This window comes from Rutidosis leptorrhynchoides, unplaced genomic scaffold (assembly GCF_046630445.1).
Source record: "Rutidosis leptorrhynchoides isolate AG116_Rl617_1_P2 unplaced genomic scaffold, CSIRO_AGI_Rlap_v1 contig83, whole genome shotgun sequence".
NCBI classification, from domain to species: domain Eukaryota; kingdom Viridiplantae; phylum Streptophyta; class Magnoliopsida; order Asterales; family Asteraceae; genus Rutidosis; species Rutidosis leptorrhynchoides.
The window spans coordinates 87,240-101,905 of NW_027266875.1; the positions used below are offsets into that span (position 1 = coordinate 87,240).

Here is a 14,666-nt window from a genome sequence, read left to right on the forward strand (position 1 = left end):
CATGTATATTTCAATAGAAAATGCATCATGTATTTTGAGACGGAGGGAACAATAAAGAATATCTGCAGGCTGCAGATAAGATTATGTTTTATACCATGGCTATCAAAGCTCAACTTAAAAATGGCTATGAAGAAAAGTGAAACAATATAATTCATTGAGCCAAACTGTGTATTTGAGTTTTGTCTGTTGTCTGGTTAAGTGCTGAAGCAAAAGAAAAATGATGCTAATTTACATTGAACTTTATATATGAAAGAATAAATACAACAAATGCAAACATACAATCCTTCTACATATGTGTACAACTCTATCCTTCGGATAGCTAAAAAGAATCGGCAACCTAAGAAATCTAAACGTTACTATCAACAAAAATCTTCCAGTTCATTATCTCTGCATATGCTCCATGTTGTTCATTTCTAATTCTTCCCCGCTTGTTCCGTTCCCAAACTTCTCGACTTCTCGACATATTTGAACGTCGCTAGGACAATACAATTGACTCAGAACTTTTACGACAAGACGGGGAACAAGGGACCCTACAATGATGGCAAGCAAACACAACCAAAATGATACCTTCTTTACCACCATGAAGAAAGCCCTGCAAAAGTTCCAGTTTGACAGTTAATTTTCAGAACATCAGGGAAAAAATATATAGAATATGGAAATTTTGAAGTAAGAGGACTGACATACCAGTAACCGGTTAATGAAGGAATAGCATCTATGACCATGACACAAATCCAAGTAGCAAAAATGGATCCCCAGATAGCAGCATGAGTAATCCAGTTCCACTCGACAACATCCATGGCCAAATGTAGGTTAACCACAATACAACAGGCAATCGTCCAGAGATCGCCGAGACCGGGCCCGTCGATGTCGGTCTTCCAATACGCAAGTAGAGGGATAAAGAAGATTACAGCGCTTTGCCATAAAGTGTCCAGCATTGTAAGCCAAAACAATGTCTTGTTGTAGCACTCTTCTCTATGTCCAGCTCCGTATAATTGAGGATGTCTTAGGAGAGTCCTTCGACCGAGGTCCTTGTCCATAATAGCAACGACAATTGTAGGGACCGCTGTGTAGATTATGGAATACAACATGCTACTCCATTCATTGATCGCAGTGGTCAAAGTAAAACAAGTATATAGTGTATACCTGAACAGTAACAACAAAACAAACACCTTAATGAATGATTTTCACATTACATTGTAATACTTTTAACATTAAGGACTATAACGTAAGATATTATACACTTCAGGACTTTTCTGAAATTTACTCACCAGAAAAGCACCAAAACAAAGATTGCGTTCCTGTAAAAGTTGTATAATATCATGTAGCCCATTCGTTGGTAATTCCAGTGACCATGGGCTAATAGAAGAGGAACTATGAATCTGAATTGTCCCATTGCAAAGTCTGATGCCATTACAGCTTGTCGTCCTTCTTGGCCACTAATGCCAACTCCCACGTCAGCCATTTGGATCATCGAAACATCATTAGCACCTGTCAAAAGGGAAAAAAAGGAATGACATTCAAATTCGTCCTTGTATTTTATCGAAATACGGTAACCGATTCCTTTTCTTTTAAGGTAATTAAGAAAACAGTAATTACCATCTCCTATGGCAAGGGTCATGTCAGAAGTCCAGTTCTTCACAAGGGCAACAATTCCTGCTTTTTGAAATGGAGCTACACGGCAACACAACACCACAGAACATTGGCTGGCCAATTTAAAGAGCTGCAAATTTCAAACTACATCAGCATACAATAATACACTGCTAATAAGTACAAAATTTAAGATTTAACGATGTGACATGTTCATAAGTACCTCTTCCTCAAGTTCCGAGTCGAGAATATAAACAAGGCTGGTACCATCAACAATCAAGGCTGCTGATGTTACACCATCTTCTGGATTATGATGAGCAGCATTGTTTAGCTTCTTCGACAAGGCAAATGCATCCTTTAAACAACTTTTACACGAATCTTTAGAGTTGCTGTTAATTATAATCTGTTTCATCTTGTTAGTAAGAAGCTTGGAAGAGTATCCAATCGATATAGCAGTTTCTTGCTTGTCACCGGTTAAAACCCATACTTTGATCCCAGCTATTCTTAAAGACTCAATAGCTTCCGGCACCCCTTTTTGCAGTTTATCCTCTATAGCAGAAGCACCAAGGATACAAATGTAATTTTCCACTTTGTTGGCCACCTTACGAAGTTTAGAGGCCCTTCCTAGTAAAGCGGTGCTAGCTTCCTCAAAAGAAGAATGCCATTGTTCGAATTCCGAAGCACTCAGGTCTCGCATCCCAATGACCAGAGTTCTCAGACCAAGTGAAGAGTAAGCATGGAGGTGTCTCTCGGTTTCACGGATTATGTTTGTGTTTAAGGATTTATCAATCACATTAAACATGGTCGTATCAGCACCTTTTACGAAAACTCTCACGCTCTTGTCAGGGAATCCCAAAATAACTGACAACCGCTTTCTGTCACTGTCAAACTCATGTAGGCCCAAAACATTTAACCTATATGAACGAAGCAAAAACAATAATAAGATACATATTTTAAACCATTTTGTCACAGATCCAGACAGCTCCAAATAGTTCAAAAGCCAACTCTTAGTTGACAAAATATGTGAATAAACCTTGTTTTCTCAAATACCATGGATATTTCTTTAAGAATAATCATGCTCCCTGTAGAAACAGAAACAACTACCATTCAATTATCCATAAATCGCTTACCTTTGCCTTTCTCCTTGTACATTAATGACAATGTGGCCAGAAGTTCGTTCCATGAGCATGTAACCATACGCAGCAGCAGCGTACACAAGTGCTTGCTCATCTGGAGACTCTCCTTGGTAATCTATCAGCTTCTCATTGGGATTAGATGTATCTAGAACAAGAGGCACAATTGTATTACAAGCTGACAGTGCTGTGAAGAAATCATGAACACGTCTGCCTTCCTCTGTGTCCTTCCCACTCTTTAGAAGTTGCAAAAGTTCAGGATCAGTTTCCACTTTCATCTTTGGCCTAAAGACTACGCCATATTCTAATACAAAGAATGGAAAATTAGTTTCGAAAAGAAGAGCAAAAACAAAAGACGATTATTAGTAGTATATTTTAAGAAAAATGAAGTTTTTAACTGTACCTTCAACAAAGTGTCCAGCTTGCTCATTCGATGAGTCGGCTTTCTGATTGCTGTAATCTACTCCCCAAATGCTTGCATTCCTAAATTCCATCTTGTTCTCAGTAAGAGTGCCAGTTTTGTCAGAGAACACATATTTAACTTGCCCTAAATCTTCGTTTATATTCAATGCCCTGCACTGGAAGGTGGCATCTGAGGCTTCATCATACATTTGTATATCTCGAATCATAAAGGAAGCCTGACCAACCCGGACCAGCTCCATTGAAATGTATAAAGAAATGGGAATCATGATTTGGAAAACGATAACCGCCATGAGGAATGAGAAAAATATCTCCAATCCTAATCCATAAAAGTTATAGTTATCCACTTTTGGCTCGGAGTAGTCCTTTTTATGATAGAAAACTATAGAATCCAATTTATCATCATACTGCTTCAACCAGACACCAGCACAAGTAGCGACAATTGTACACAAAATGGCGAGAAAAGAGGAGAGGATAAGAATCTCGAAATTCATTAGAGTTTCGAGCCGGCTTCTCTTAGACGGGGCCCCCGAGTTGTTAAGCATGGCTTTGGTCTCGCGGCCAGCATAGACAACAACACCAATTGCCCAAGAAGTATTCTTAAGCTCACAGCCTCGAAGAATAATATTTGAAGGTCCAAGCGAGAGCCTTTTTCCTTCAATTTCCATGGTTGCTTGAAATCCATATATATTCCTGTTTGGTTGCTCACATTTCACCAAACCGCTAATTTTCTCTTTGTTTAATAAAGTTTCCTGCTTTGCATATCGAGTCTTCAAATTGGACTCTCCATCCAGATTTATCGTTTGCACGTATACAACTCCAGTTGGGTCACTAGTTGAGAGAAGCACGATATCACAAGGAAGAGTTTCGTTGGCATGAACTTTGATGACTTCACCAACTTTGATATCCTTCCATTTCTTTTGTTGAAACTGATTATCAACCAAAACAGACGCAAACCGATTATTCTCGATTTTATCAGCTTTGTGACGTCTCCAATCCTCATACGCATCCTTAACTGCTGTAACGGCTAGAACAAAGGCTAAAGGCAAAACAGAAGCTGTCCGACCAAAGACAGCAAGCTGAGGGAGCTGATTAAGAATACATATGATAAGAAAATATATGTACGCAACTCTATGAAACTGCTCAAATAGATTCTTGGGCAAGAATGTAATGAACGAATACTTAGCAGTTCGAATTGAATTCCCAGCAAATTCAAACCTTTCATTTGACCTGGCAACATCATTTATATAAACGAAACGAGCTTCTTCATCGCCGATCTCTTTCTGACTCTGGGACGTACTAAAATACTCAGAGTCATTTCCCCTTGAACCATACCGAACCGGTTTCGATCCAAAATCACCAAAACTAACTTCCCTGATAGAATTCCCACCAGAACCTCTCGATTGTATGCTGCGTCGAGATGATGAATTCAAGGATGGTTCAATACTGAATGGGTTTTCAACTTGGGTTCTAGAACCCATTCTACCAAAACTGAGTGGATCGGACAAAACAGGAATCGTAGCAAAATCGAAATCTTGAGCAGGACGACCAGGAGTTGTAGGTGATTCAAGCAACAGAGGGCGTGGGGAGTTCATAATCTAAAACAGATCAACCCCTTCTTTCTCAAAATCCTAAAGTCAACTTTCAACAAACACATGGAAAACACACCCAGATGGCAAATGTTTTTTCAATCAAAGAACAGACAAATCCCAACTTCAAAATACAGACTTTAACTAATTTACATACACAATGGACCACAACAACAACAGCTAAACAGCTAACAGAACTAGCTTATAATTTTCAGACAGATGTGAGAGAGGAGACAATAATAAGACTTACTTGTTGTTGTAATCAAGCTGTGACCTTGTTGTTAAAAATAGAGAAATACTACTACTATACAGTAACTGAAAATAATAATAAATTGTAATTTGGGTTTGAGATCGTGGAAATGGTGGTGGTTGACTAAGCGTGTTAGGATGTAATAAAGTCAAAGACATTGTTGAATGCTCTTAGAGAGAGAAAGATGAGAGAGAGGGCGGCTTTAACAAGGAATTAGGAACAAAGGGTTGAAGGACGAGTCGTAATGGGATGGCGAGGACACAATCAAATCAATAATTAACATATGGTAATTGAAAATTTTATGTAATAAAAATCAATTTTTTTTGTATTTTTCATTGAATGAAAGTCTTTTCCAGTTCGTAGCTTTCATTTCAGACAAGAAAGTCTTTTTTTATATATATATTTCTTCTAGAAGCACCTGCTTGACTGCCGCTTCAAAAATATTTATTTTCTGGAAACTTTTTCTTAAAACAAATTGCTAAAATTGCCCTCAAGTTCTGGGAATTGTTTTCTTTCCACCCTAATCTTAATTTTTTTTTTCTGTATTTGTATTTTCTATAAACTACGAATCTTAATCAAAAATAAATTTCTTTCTTGTCTTGCAGTATTAAAATTTTAAACATCCAAAAAAAAAGACTCATATCAAAATGTTATCTCAATTCCAAATTAATTTTTTTATTAACATAATATTACAAATTATCTTTTAAAAATTCATTCTCCAATAATTAAACTCACGTATTCATAAAATAAAAATTACTTAATTATTAGACCTGATTATTCATTCCACGTGAATTTTATCTCCTAAGATATGACCAAATAGTTATGATATATCTTTCTCTTACATGGTATATCTTATGAGAGGTTGATGCATTAAAAAAAAGTTATCTCCAAAGTTTTATACTAACGAACTCTTAAAATTTAATCTATTTATCTCTTTATATATATATATATCGATCATTGTAAATGGGAAAAATTTGTGGCCAATTTTTTATCGTTTCGTATACTGACGATTGAAACGAGAGATTAGACTCACTGTTATCGAGGATGAGGATTCACGTGGAGGCCTAAATATATATATCAAGCATTAGCAAAAATTATGATTAAAAAAATGTATATGGAGAGAGAGGGGAGATAGATAAAAATTAAATGCAGGGACTAGAAGCAATAAATATTATGTATAATAATGGCCAATGGAATCCATTATTAAAGCTCAACTACTCCCCCAAACACATCATATAACTGCTATTACTGCATACATCATCAATGATCACATCGTTTCCATTTCCCATACAATTGTATGTATATACATAATCCATCAATTTATTACTTGAAGTAATTAAACTAAAAAAAAATACATAAATTTATTTTTGAGTTCTTCTAGAAATGAATCAAGACTCAAGAGGTGCATTTTTTTCAGCTCATTTGAATTAGTTAATGTGAAGTTATTGTCAATACTGTAGTTAGTTCAAGCATTTTTATTTTTTATTTAGAAATTTTAAATTGAAAGTGTTTTATAGAGGATTTAATTTTATTTATTTATGTAAGTCGATTCAAGTATAAAAAGTATGATTTTTAAAATTGATGACTGAAAAAGAAAAGTATGGAAGATTAATTCTTCTGTAAATTTTAAAAACTACGTTATTTAAAACAAATTTTCTCAACAAAATGAGTTTATGTTTTTTAATCTGTAGTTTTAATTTTTACTTTTTTTGAGAATCTGTATTTTTAATTTAGCACGTGAAATTTAGCTACCTCATCTTTTGAAACTTTTGTTTATTTACTCACAGGCACAATTTTATTTAGATAGATCATAGATTCAATGTAGAGCAAAAATTTTTTAAATTAATATTCGATAAATTAATAAATTTTTTAAAATAATAATTTTTTTCGGTTTCGATTTGGGCCGATATAAAAAATTAAAAAATTCGATAAAATAATAAGATAATAATTTTTCGGGAGATCTTTTTATAATTTTTAATCCCAAAAATTTATAAATTAATAATTTATAAAAACTGAAAAAAAAATATTGCATTCTATTAAAATATGATTCAATAGTTGTCTGTTTTTCTTTAAAATTCAAGTCTATTTGGAGCTCATCTCTAACTTTTCTTATTGTATTTAATAGTTCAGGTATTGTATTTTTATATTGTATCATAAAGTTGTGAAGAGTATTCAACGTCATATGAATTACATTGAATCAATTAAAAACTCTTTAAATTAATAATTATTAATTTATCGATAAATTAATAATTTTCTAAATTAATAAATTTTTTCGATCCTAACATTATTAATTTATAAAATTTTAACTGTAGTGTCTTAGTGTACGTCAAATATCCAGGTAAAAAGTAATTAGAGACGGAAGAGTACTTTCTTAACTTAAAATTTGAAAAATATGGATTTAAAATTCGTGGAGACATATGACATATCCAACTAAAATCTACGTTGACGTAATTAGTTGTCCTTCCTTGGTAATTAAATTTCTCTTGACAAAAGAAAATTTTAATTAGAGGGAAGGGAATCCTTTTGTGTGGGTCCTATATATTTTAATTACTTTGAATTGGTGGTCCTAAATTTAGTTTGCAATAATATTGATTCTTCTATGCTAAGAAATGATCAAAGCATTCTTGGCATTAGCAGATTGAAAAACGATTTTATTAAAAATATAGGCCAGGTCATGTTTAATTATCTACACAAGCTAGCGTATGTTAACTTGCTTAAGAAAATTATTTTTTGAAGGCTGCTTAAGAAATTTATGATTAGTCGATATTGAGCTAATACAACTTGTAGCAATCGAAATTTTCTTTGAAGATAAATAAAATAGGAACTACTTTCATTAGCATAAAAAATATCTTAATTTCTACATCAAATCTAAACAATAATGATAATAAAAAAATATATAATAATAATAAATCAAAAGAATAGTGTAAAATACTAAAATGCAAAAGACATAAAAAAAAAATAAATAAAATAAATAAAAAAAACATATATTCGTAGACGGAGGAGGAAGTATACGGAACCAAGCTACAAGGTCCATTAATTTAAACAGAGGTCCATTTAAAGCCTCGTCCACTTGTTAGTTAGCTGTTAAGATCCAATTAAGCTAGCATACCTTCTTTTAATTTGGCCTAACAAACAACCTTAATCTTCTACTTAATTTGGACCAAACTCAATGATTCTCATCTAATCACCCTGAGTAAGTATGAACAAAAATGTGCTTGGTAACGGCCGGGAGTAATAGAGAAGCCCATCGCAGCGCATTGTCGCAGTTAATGGCACATATGGGAGCGTTTGTTTCGGTCTCGGAGCATGCTTTGCTCCAGACATCTCCAAAACGCATCTTAACTCAAACAAATATCCTAAATATTTCATGGTTAACTTTATCATTAAATGTATCGTAATCTATTGTTTTAGAATTCATGCCTCAATTACACTTCTTCCACTGTATACTTGCACTGTAATCCGTATATATAGAGAACCCTCATGACTCAATAATACACATGATCAAAATCCCAAAACATCTATTTCTATCATATGGTACCAGAGAAATGAAAGACTACGTATAGCTTTCTACTCGATCCAACCTCGAAATCTTGTATTTTTTTTTTTCCTCTGTTCTCATCACCCGTCGTGTCAGTAATAATATCCAGTGTCATCGATTCCACCAATTCCACCACCAAAACCTGTCATATCACTCAATGTCTGTCATATCACTCAATGTCGTTGCTCAACCTCCCCTCAAACTCACGGCCTCTAATTTCATTACAGGAAAACATAAGTTTCAAAGCCTTTTCGTCGGATATGAGTTACATCCTGCATTTGTATCTACATATGATTAAAAGTAAAATAAATTGAAGCCATTGCTGGGTTGGAGGAAGGACTCATACCACATATATTGAATTGTCTATTAATATATTATATTCAGAAACGGCGATATTTACATTCTGATCCGCCGCTATTTTTCACGTTACATTAATCATTAGTTTACATATATCATGGGCTAGCTTAAAACGGCTAGATCCGTCGATGTACGAATGCGTACAACTCTATCCTTAGGATAGCTAAAAAGAATTGGAATCCTAAAAGAAACTAAACGTTACTATCAACAAAAACGAAAAAATCGTCTTTGTTTACATCTCTGTGAATGGTCCATGTTGTTCATTTCTAATTCTTCCCCACTTGTTCTGTTCCCAAACTTCTCCACTTCTCTTGATATTTGAACGTCACTAGGATAATACAATTGACACAGTACTTTTACGACAAGACGGGGAACAAGGGAAGCTACAATGATGGCAAGCAAACACAACCAAAATGATACCTTCTTTATCACCATGAAGAAAGCCCTGCAAAAATACAATTTCACAGTTAATTTTCAGAGCGTCAGGGAGTCGATGTAAAATATGGAATTTTTGAAGTAAGAGGACGACAGACTTACCAGTAACCGGCTAATGACGGAACAGCATCCATGACCATCACACAAATCCACGTGGCAAATATGGATCCCCAGATAGCAGCATGAGTAATCCAGTTCCACTGGACAACATCCATGGCCAAATGCAAGTTAACCACAATACAACAGGCAATCGTCCAGAGATCGCCAAGACCAGGCCCGTCGATGTCGGTCTTCCAGTACGTAAGGAGAGGGATAAAGAAGATAACTATGCTTTGCCATAAAGTGTCCATCATTGTAAACCAAAACAATGTCTTGTTGTAGCACTCTTCTCTATGTCCAGCTCCGTATAACTGAGGATGTCTTAGAAGAGTTCTTCGACAGAGGTCCTTGTCCATAATAGCAACAACAGTTGTAGGGACCGCCGTGTAGATTATGGAATACAACATGCTACTCCATTCATTTATCGCAGTTGACAAGGTAAAACATGTATACAGCGTATACCTGAAACAGTAAAAATAAAACAAGGCACCTTAAGCTTTACCATAATGCAGGAGTTTCGTAATGTAGGGGGAAATTTGTAAGATTTGAAACATGAAGGACTAAAGTGTAGGACATTACAAACCCCAAGGCCTTTAATGAAATTTACTCACCAGAAGAGCACCAAAACAAAGACTGCATTCCTGTAAAAATTGTATAATATCATGTATCCCATTCGTTGGTAATTCCAGTGGCCATGGGCTAATAGAAGAGGAACTATGAATCTGAATTGCCCCATTGCAAAGTCTGAGGCCATTACAGCTTGACGACCTTCCTGGCCACTAATGCCAACTCCCACATCAGCCATTTGGATCATCGAAACATCATTAGCACCTGTCAAAACGAAAAAAAAAAAGAAAAAGGGAAGACGTTCAAATTCAATCCTTGTATTTTATCGAAATACAGAAATTGGTTCATTTTCTTTTAAGGTAATCAAGAAAACAGTAATTACCATCTCCTATGGCAAGGGTCATGTCAGAAGTCATGTTCTTCACAAGGGCAACAATTCCAGCTTTTTGAAATGGAGCTACACGGCAACACAGCACGACAGAACATTGGCTGGCCAATTCAAAGAGCTGCGAATTTCGAACTACATTAGCATACAATAAAATACACTACTAATAATAAATACAAAACTTAAGATTTAACAATGTGACGTGTTCATAAGTACCTCTTCCTCGAGTTCCGAGTCGAGAATATAAACAAGGCTGGAACCATCAATGATCAAGGCCGCTGAAGTTACACCATCTTCTTGATCATGATGAGCTGTATTATTTCGTTTCTTCAACAAGGTAATTGCATCTTTTAAGCATTTCTTACACGAATCTTTAGAGTTGCTGTTAATTATAATATGTGTCATCTTGTTAGTAAGAAGCTTGGAAGAGTATCCAATCGATATAGCAGTTTCTTGCTTATCACCAGTTAAAACCCACACTCTGATCCCAGCTACCCTTAAAGACTCGATAGCTTCTGGCACGCCTTTTTGCAGTTTATCCTCTATAGCAGAAGCACCAAGGATACAAACGTAATTTTCCACATTGTTGGCCACCTTACGAAGTTTAGCAGCCCTTCCTAGTAAAGCAGTGCTAGCTGCCTCGAAAGAAGGATGCCATTGTTCGAATTCCGAAGCACTCAGGTCTCGCACCCCGATGACAAGTGTTCTCAGGCCAAGTGAAGAGTAAGCATGGAGATGTCTCTCGGTTTCACGGATTATGTTTGTGTTCAAGGATTTGTCAATCACATTTAACATGGAAGTATCGGCACCTTTTACAAATACTCTTACGCTCTTGTCAGGGAATCTCAAAATAACTGACATCCGCTTTCGGTCACTGTCAAACTCATGTAGACCCAAAACATTTAACCTACATGAATGAAGCAACAACAACAATAAGATACATCATTTAAGCCAACTTTTCGTAAATAGAAACCAGACTTCTCCAAATAGGTCCAGAGCAAACTTAAGCGAATCTTTGAGAAATTATACGAATAAACCTTATTTGTTTTTTCTCAAATGCAACCTATATTTTTGTATTCCTACAAAGACCACAATTATGCTCTAAGAATAATCATGTTCCCTTTTGTGACAGAAAACTATTACCAGGCAATTCCGTAAATCGCTTACCTTTGCCTTTCTCCCTGTACATTAATGACAATGTGGCCAGAAGTTCGTTCCATGAGCATGTAGCCATAGGCAGCAGCTGCGTAAACAAGTGCTTGTTCATCTGGAGACTCTCCTTGGTAATCTATTAGCTTCTCATTGGGATTAGATGTATCTAGAACAAGAGGCACAATTGTATTACAAGCTGACAGTGCTGTGAAGAAATCATGAACACGTCTGCCTTCCTCTGTGTCCTTTCCACTTTTCAGGAGTCGCAAAAGTTCAGGATCAGTTGCCACTTTCATCTTTGGCCTAAAGACTACTCCATATTCTGATACAAAGTATGGAAATAATAATTAGTTTCTAAAAGAATAGCAAAAAATGATTTCTTTTTTTTTAGAAAAAAAGAAAAAGAAAAATGAAGTTTTTAACTGTACCTTCAACAAAGTGTCCAGCTTGCTTATTCGATGAGTCGGCTTTCTGATTGCTGTAATCTACTCCCCAAATGCTTGCATTTCTGAATTCCATCTTGTTCTCAGTAAGAGTCCCAGTTTTGTCAGAGAACACATATTTTATTTGCCCTAAATCTTCGTTTATATTCAATGCCCTGCACTGGAAGGCAGCATTCGAGGCCTCATCATACATCTGCGTATCATGAACCATAAAGGAAGCCTGACCAACCCGGACCAGCTCCATTGAAATATATAAAGAAATGGGAATCATGATTTGGAAAACGATAATCGCCATGAGGAATGTGAAAAATATCTCCAACCCCAATCCATAAAACTTATAGTTATCCACTCTTGGCTTGGAGTAGTTCTTTTTGTGATAGAAAACAATAGAATCCAACTTATCATTGTTCAGCCTTAACCAGACACCAGCACAAGTAGCGACAATTGTACACAAAATGGCAAGAAAAGATGAGAGGATAAGTATCTCAAAATTCATTCGAGTCTCGAGTCGGCTTCTCTTAGATGGGGCCCCTGAGTTGTTAAGCATGGCTTTGGTCTCACAGCCAGCATAGACAACAACACCAATTGCCCAAGAAGTATTCTTAAGCTCACAGCCTCGAAGAATAATATTGGAAGGTCCAAGCGAGAGCCTTTTTCCTTCAATTTCCATGGTTGCTTGAAATCCATATATATTCCTGTTTGGTTGCTCACATTTCACCAACCCGATAAATTGCTCTTTGTTCGATAAAGTTTCCTGCTTGGCATATCGGGTCTTCAAGTTTGACTCTCCATCCAAATTTATAGTTTGCACGTATACAACTCCAGTTGGGTCACTAGTTGAGAGAAGCACGATATCACAAGGAAGAGTTTCATTTGCATGAACTTTGATGACTTCACCAACTTTAATATCCTTCCACTTCTTTTGTTGAAACTGATTATCAACCCAAACAGAAGCAAACCGATTATTCTCGATTTTATCAGCTTTGTGTCGTCTCCAATCCTCATACGCATCCTTAATGGCTGTAACTGCTAGAACAAAAGCCAATGGCAAAACAGAAGCTCCCCGACCAAAGACAGCAAGCTGAGGGAGCTGATTGAGAATACATATGATGAGAAAATATATGTACGCAACTCTATGAAACTGTTCAAATATATTCTTGGGCAAGAAGGTGATGAACGAATACTTAGCAGTTCGAATGGAATTCCCAGCAAATTCAAACCTTTCATTTGACCTGGCAACATCATTTATATAAACGAAACGAGCATCTTCATCTTCAATCTCTTTCTGAGCCTGTGACGCACTAAAAATCTCAGAGTCATTTCCCCTCGAAGCGTGCCGAACCTGCTTCGATCCCAAATCACCAAAACTCACTTCCCTGATATGATTTCCACCAGAACCTCTAGATTGTATGCTGCGTCGAGATGGTGCATTGACGGAAGGTTCAATACTGAATGAATTATCAACTTGCATTGTACTAAAACTGAGTGGATCGGAGATAACCGGAATCGTAGCAAAATCGAAATCTTGAGCAGGACGGCCTGGAGTTGTGGGTGATTCATCTAACAGAGGACGTGGGGAGTTCATAATCTATAACAGATCAATCCCCTCTTTTTTCAGAATCCTACATTCAACTTTCAACAAACATATGGAAAACACACACCCAGATGGCAGATGATATTCGATCAAATTCAGAAGAACAATCAAACAAACCCCAAGCTCAAAATACAGACTTAAACTAAAATGTCATTGAAGACAACCCAGATCTATGCCGCCATCGCCGACGAGAATCGATCACACCACAGACCATAGCCATAGAAGTATCCATCATCGATTTTGATTAAAACGGGATTCAAAATTGAAATTGGGATCTTCTGATTTCAATTGAAATTGGGATTGCTTGATGAACACCACGAAATTCAAAGTGTTCTTCGATATGCCGACACAATAGATAATAGACAAAATCTGGAAATTAATCGAAGAGAACTCTCAAACAAAACAAAAAAAAAAAGTTTTATCGGAAGAGATGGAAGTGGCTAACGAACGGAGGAGATGTTTGTTTTACAGAACTAAGTTTGAGGATAATTTTGGCAATTAGTTTCTCAGTGACTGAGTTGGATTATTAAAGTGACACGTGTAAATTTTTAATTGAGGGAATTGTTGGTGATGTATTTAAGGAAATGTTGGTAAGTTTTGTCCATAATAAAGTCAAAGACTGTTGAAATCTCGCTCCTAGAGAAAGAAAGCGGCTTTAACAAGGAAATTCAACATCATCTTCTTAAGTAACCAATGATCGTGGGTTCAAATGGATTAGTCGTATTCCGATAAATACATATATACGTAAACCTGAAATACTTGGCTAAAAAAAGTTGAAAAATATGGATTGTAAAATTTCTCGAGACATGTGACATGATATCCAATTAAAATCTAGCTACGTTTATGTAATTAGCTGTCCTTTGGTCATTAAATTTATCTTCATAGATGAAGATATGTTGGTCAAATAATTATCAGATGAGATTTCATCATGAAAGTCGTAAGGTTGATTTTTCATGAATTCGAGGATTTGTTGGTTATTTGGATGGATGGAATTTCATCATGAAAATCGTGAGATCGATTTTCTATGGATATGAAGTCTTGCCGATCAAATGATTATCTGGATGAAATTTCATCATGAAAATCGTAAAATCGATTTTTCATCAATATGGAGAGGATG

The 14,666-nt window shown here is 35.8% G+C and overlaps 2 protein-coding genes across 2 annotated transcripts; both read right to left on the reverse strand.

The window, feature by feature from the left end:
- Positions 1 to 381: 381 nt before the first annotated feature.
- Positions 382 to 4,621, reverse strand: LOC139885153 (phospholipid-transporting ATPase 1-like). Its single transcript, XM_071869097.1, has 7 exons — positions 3,124 to 4,621; positions 2,718 to 3,024; positions 1,811 to 2,501; positions 1,597 to 1,720; positions 1,269 to 1,488; positions 685 to 1,143; positions 382 to 592 (listed from the first exon to the last, which is right to left on the reverse strand). Exons 1-7 carry the CDS (start codon positions 4,619 to 4,621, stop codon positions 382 to 384), a joined length of 3,510 nt encoding a protein of 1,169 aa, XP_071725198.1.
- A 3,988-nt stretch (positions 4,622 to 8,609) lies between these two features.
- Positions 8,610 to 13,540, reverse strand: LOC139885154 (phospholipid-transporting ATPase 1-like). Its single transcript, XM_071869098.1, has 8 exons — positions 11,941 to 13,540; positions 11,528 to 11,834; positions 10,577 to 11,267; positions 10,358 to 10,481; positions 10,020 to 10,239; positions 9,412 to 9,870; positions 9,111 to 9,319; positions 8,610 to 8,659 (listed from the first exon to the last, which is right to left on the reverse strand). Exons 1-8 carry the CDS (start codon positions 13,538 to 13,540, stop codon positions 8,610 to 8,612), a joined length of 3,660 nt encoding a protein of 1,219 aa, XP_071725199.1.
- Between the last annotated feature and the right edge of the window lie 1,126 nt (positions 13,541 to 14,666).

Coding starts and splice junctions, on each gene's coding strand:
- LOC139885153 (XM_071869097.1), bottom strand. CDS start 4,621: ATGGGTTCTAGAACCCAAGTTGAAAACCCATTCAGTATTGAACCATCC. Junction 3,025..3,123: donor AGCTGGACACTTTGTTGAAG/GTACAGTTAAAA, acceptor TCTTTGTATTAG/AATATGGCGTAGTCTTTAGG. Junction 2,502..2,717: donor GTACAAGGAGAAAGGCAAAG/GTAAGCGATTTA, acceptor TCGTTCATATAG/GTTAAATGTTTTGGGCCTAC.
- LOC139885154 (XM_071869098.1), bottom strand. CDS start 13,540: ATGAACTCCCCACGTCCTCTGTTAGATGAATCACCCACAACTCCAGGC. Junction 10,482..10,576: donor ACTCGGAACTCGAGGAAGAG/GTACTTATGAAC, acceptor CGAAATTCGCAG/CTCTTTGAATTGGCCAGCCA. Junction 9,871..10,019: donor TTTGTTTTGGTGCTCTTCTG/GTGAGTAAATTT, acceptor TTACTGTTTCAG/GTATACGCTGTATACATGTT.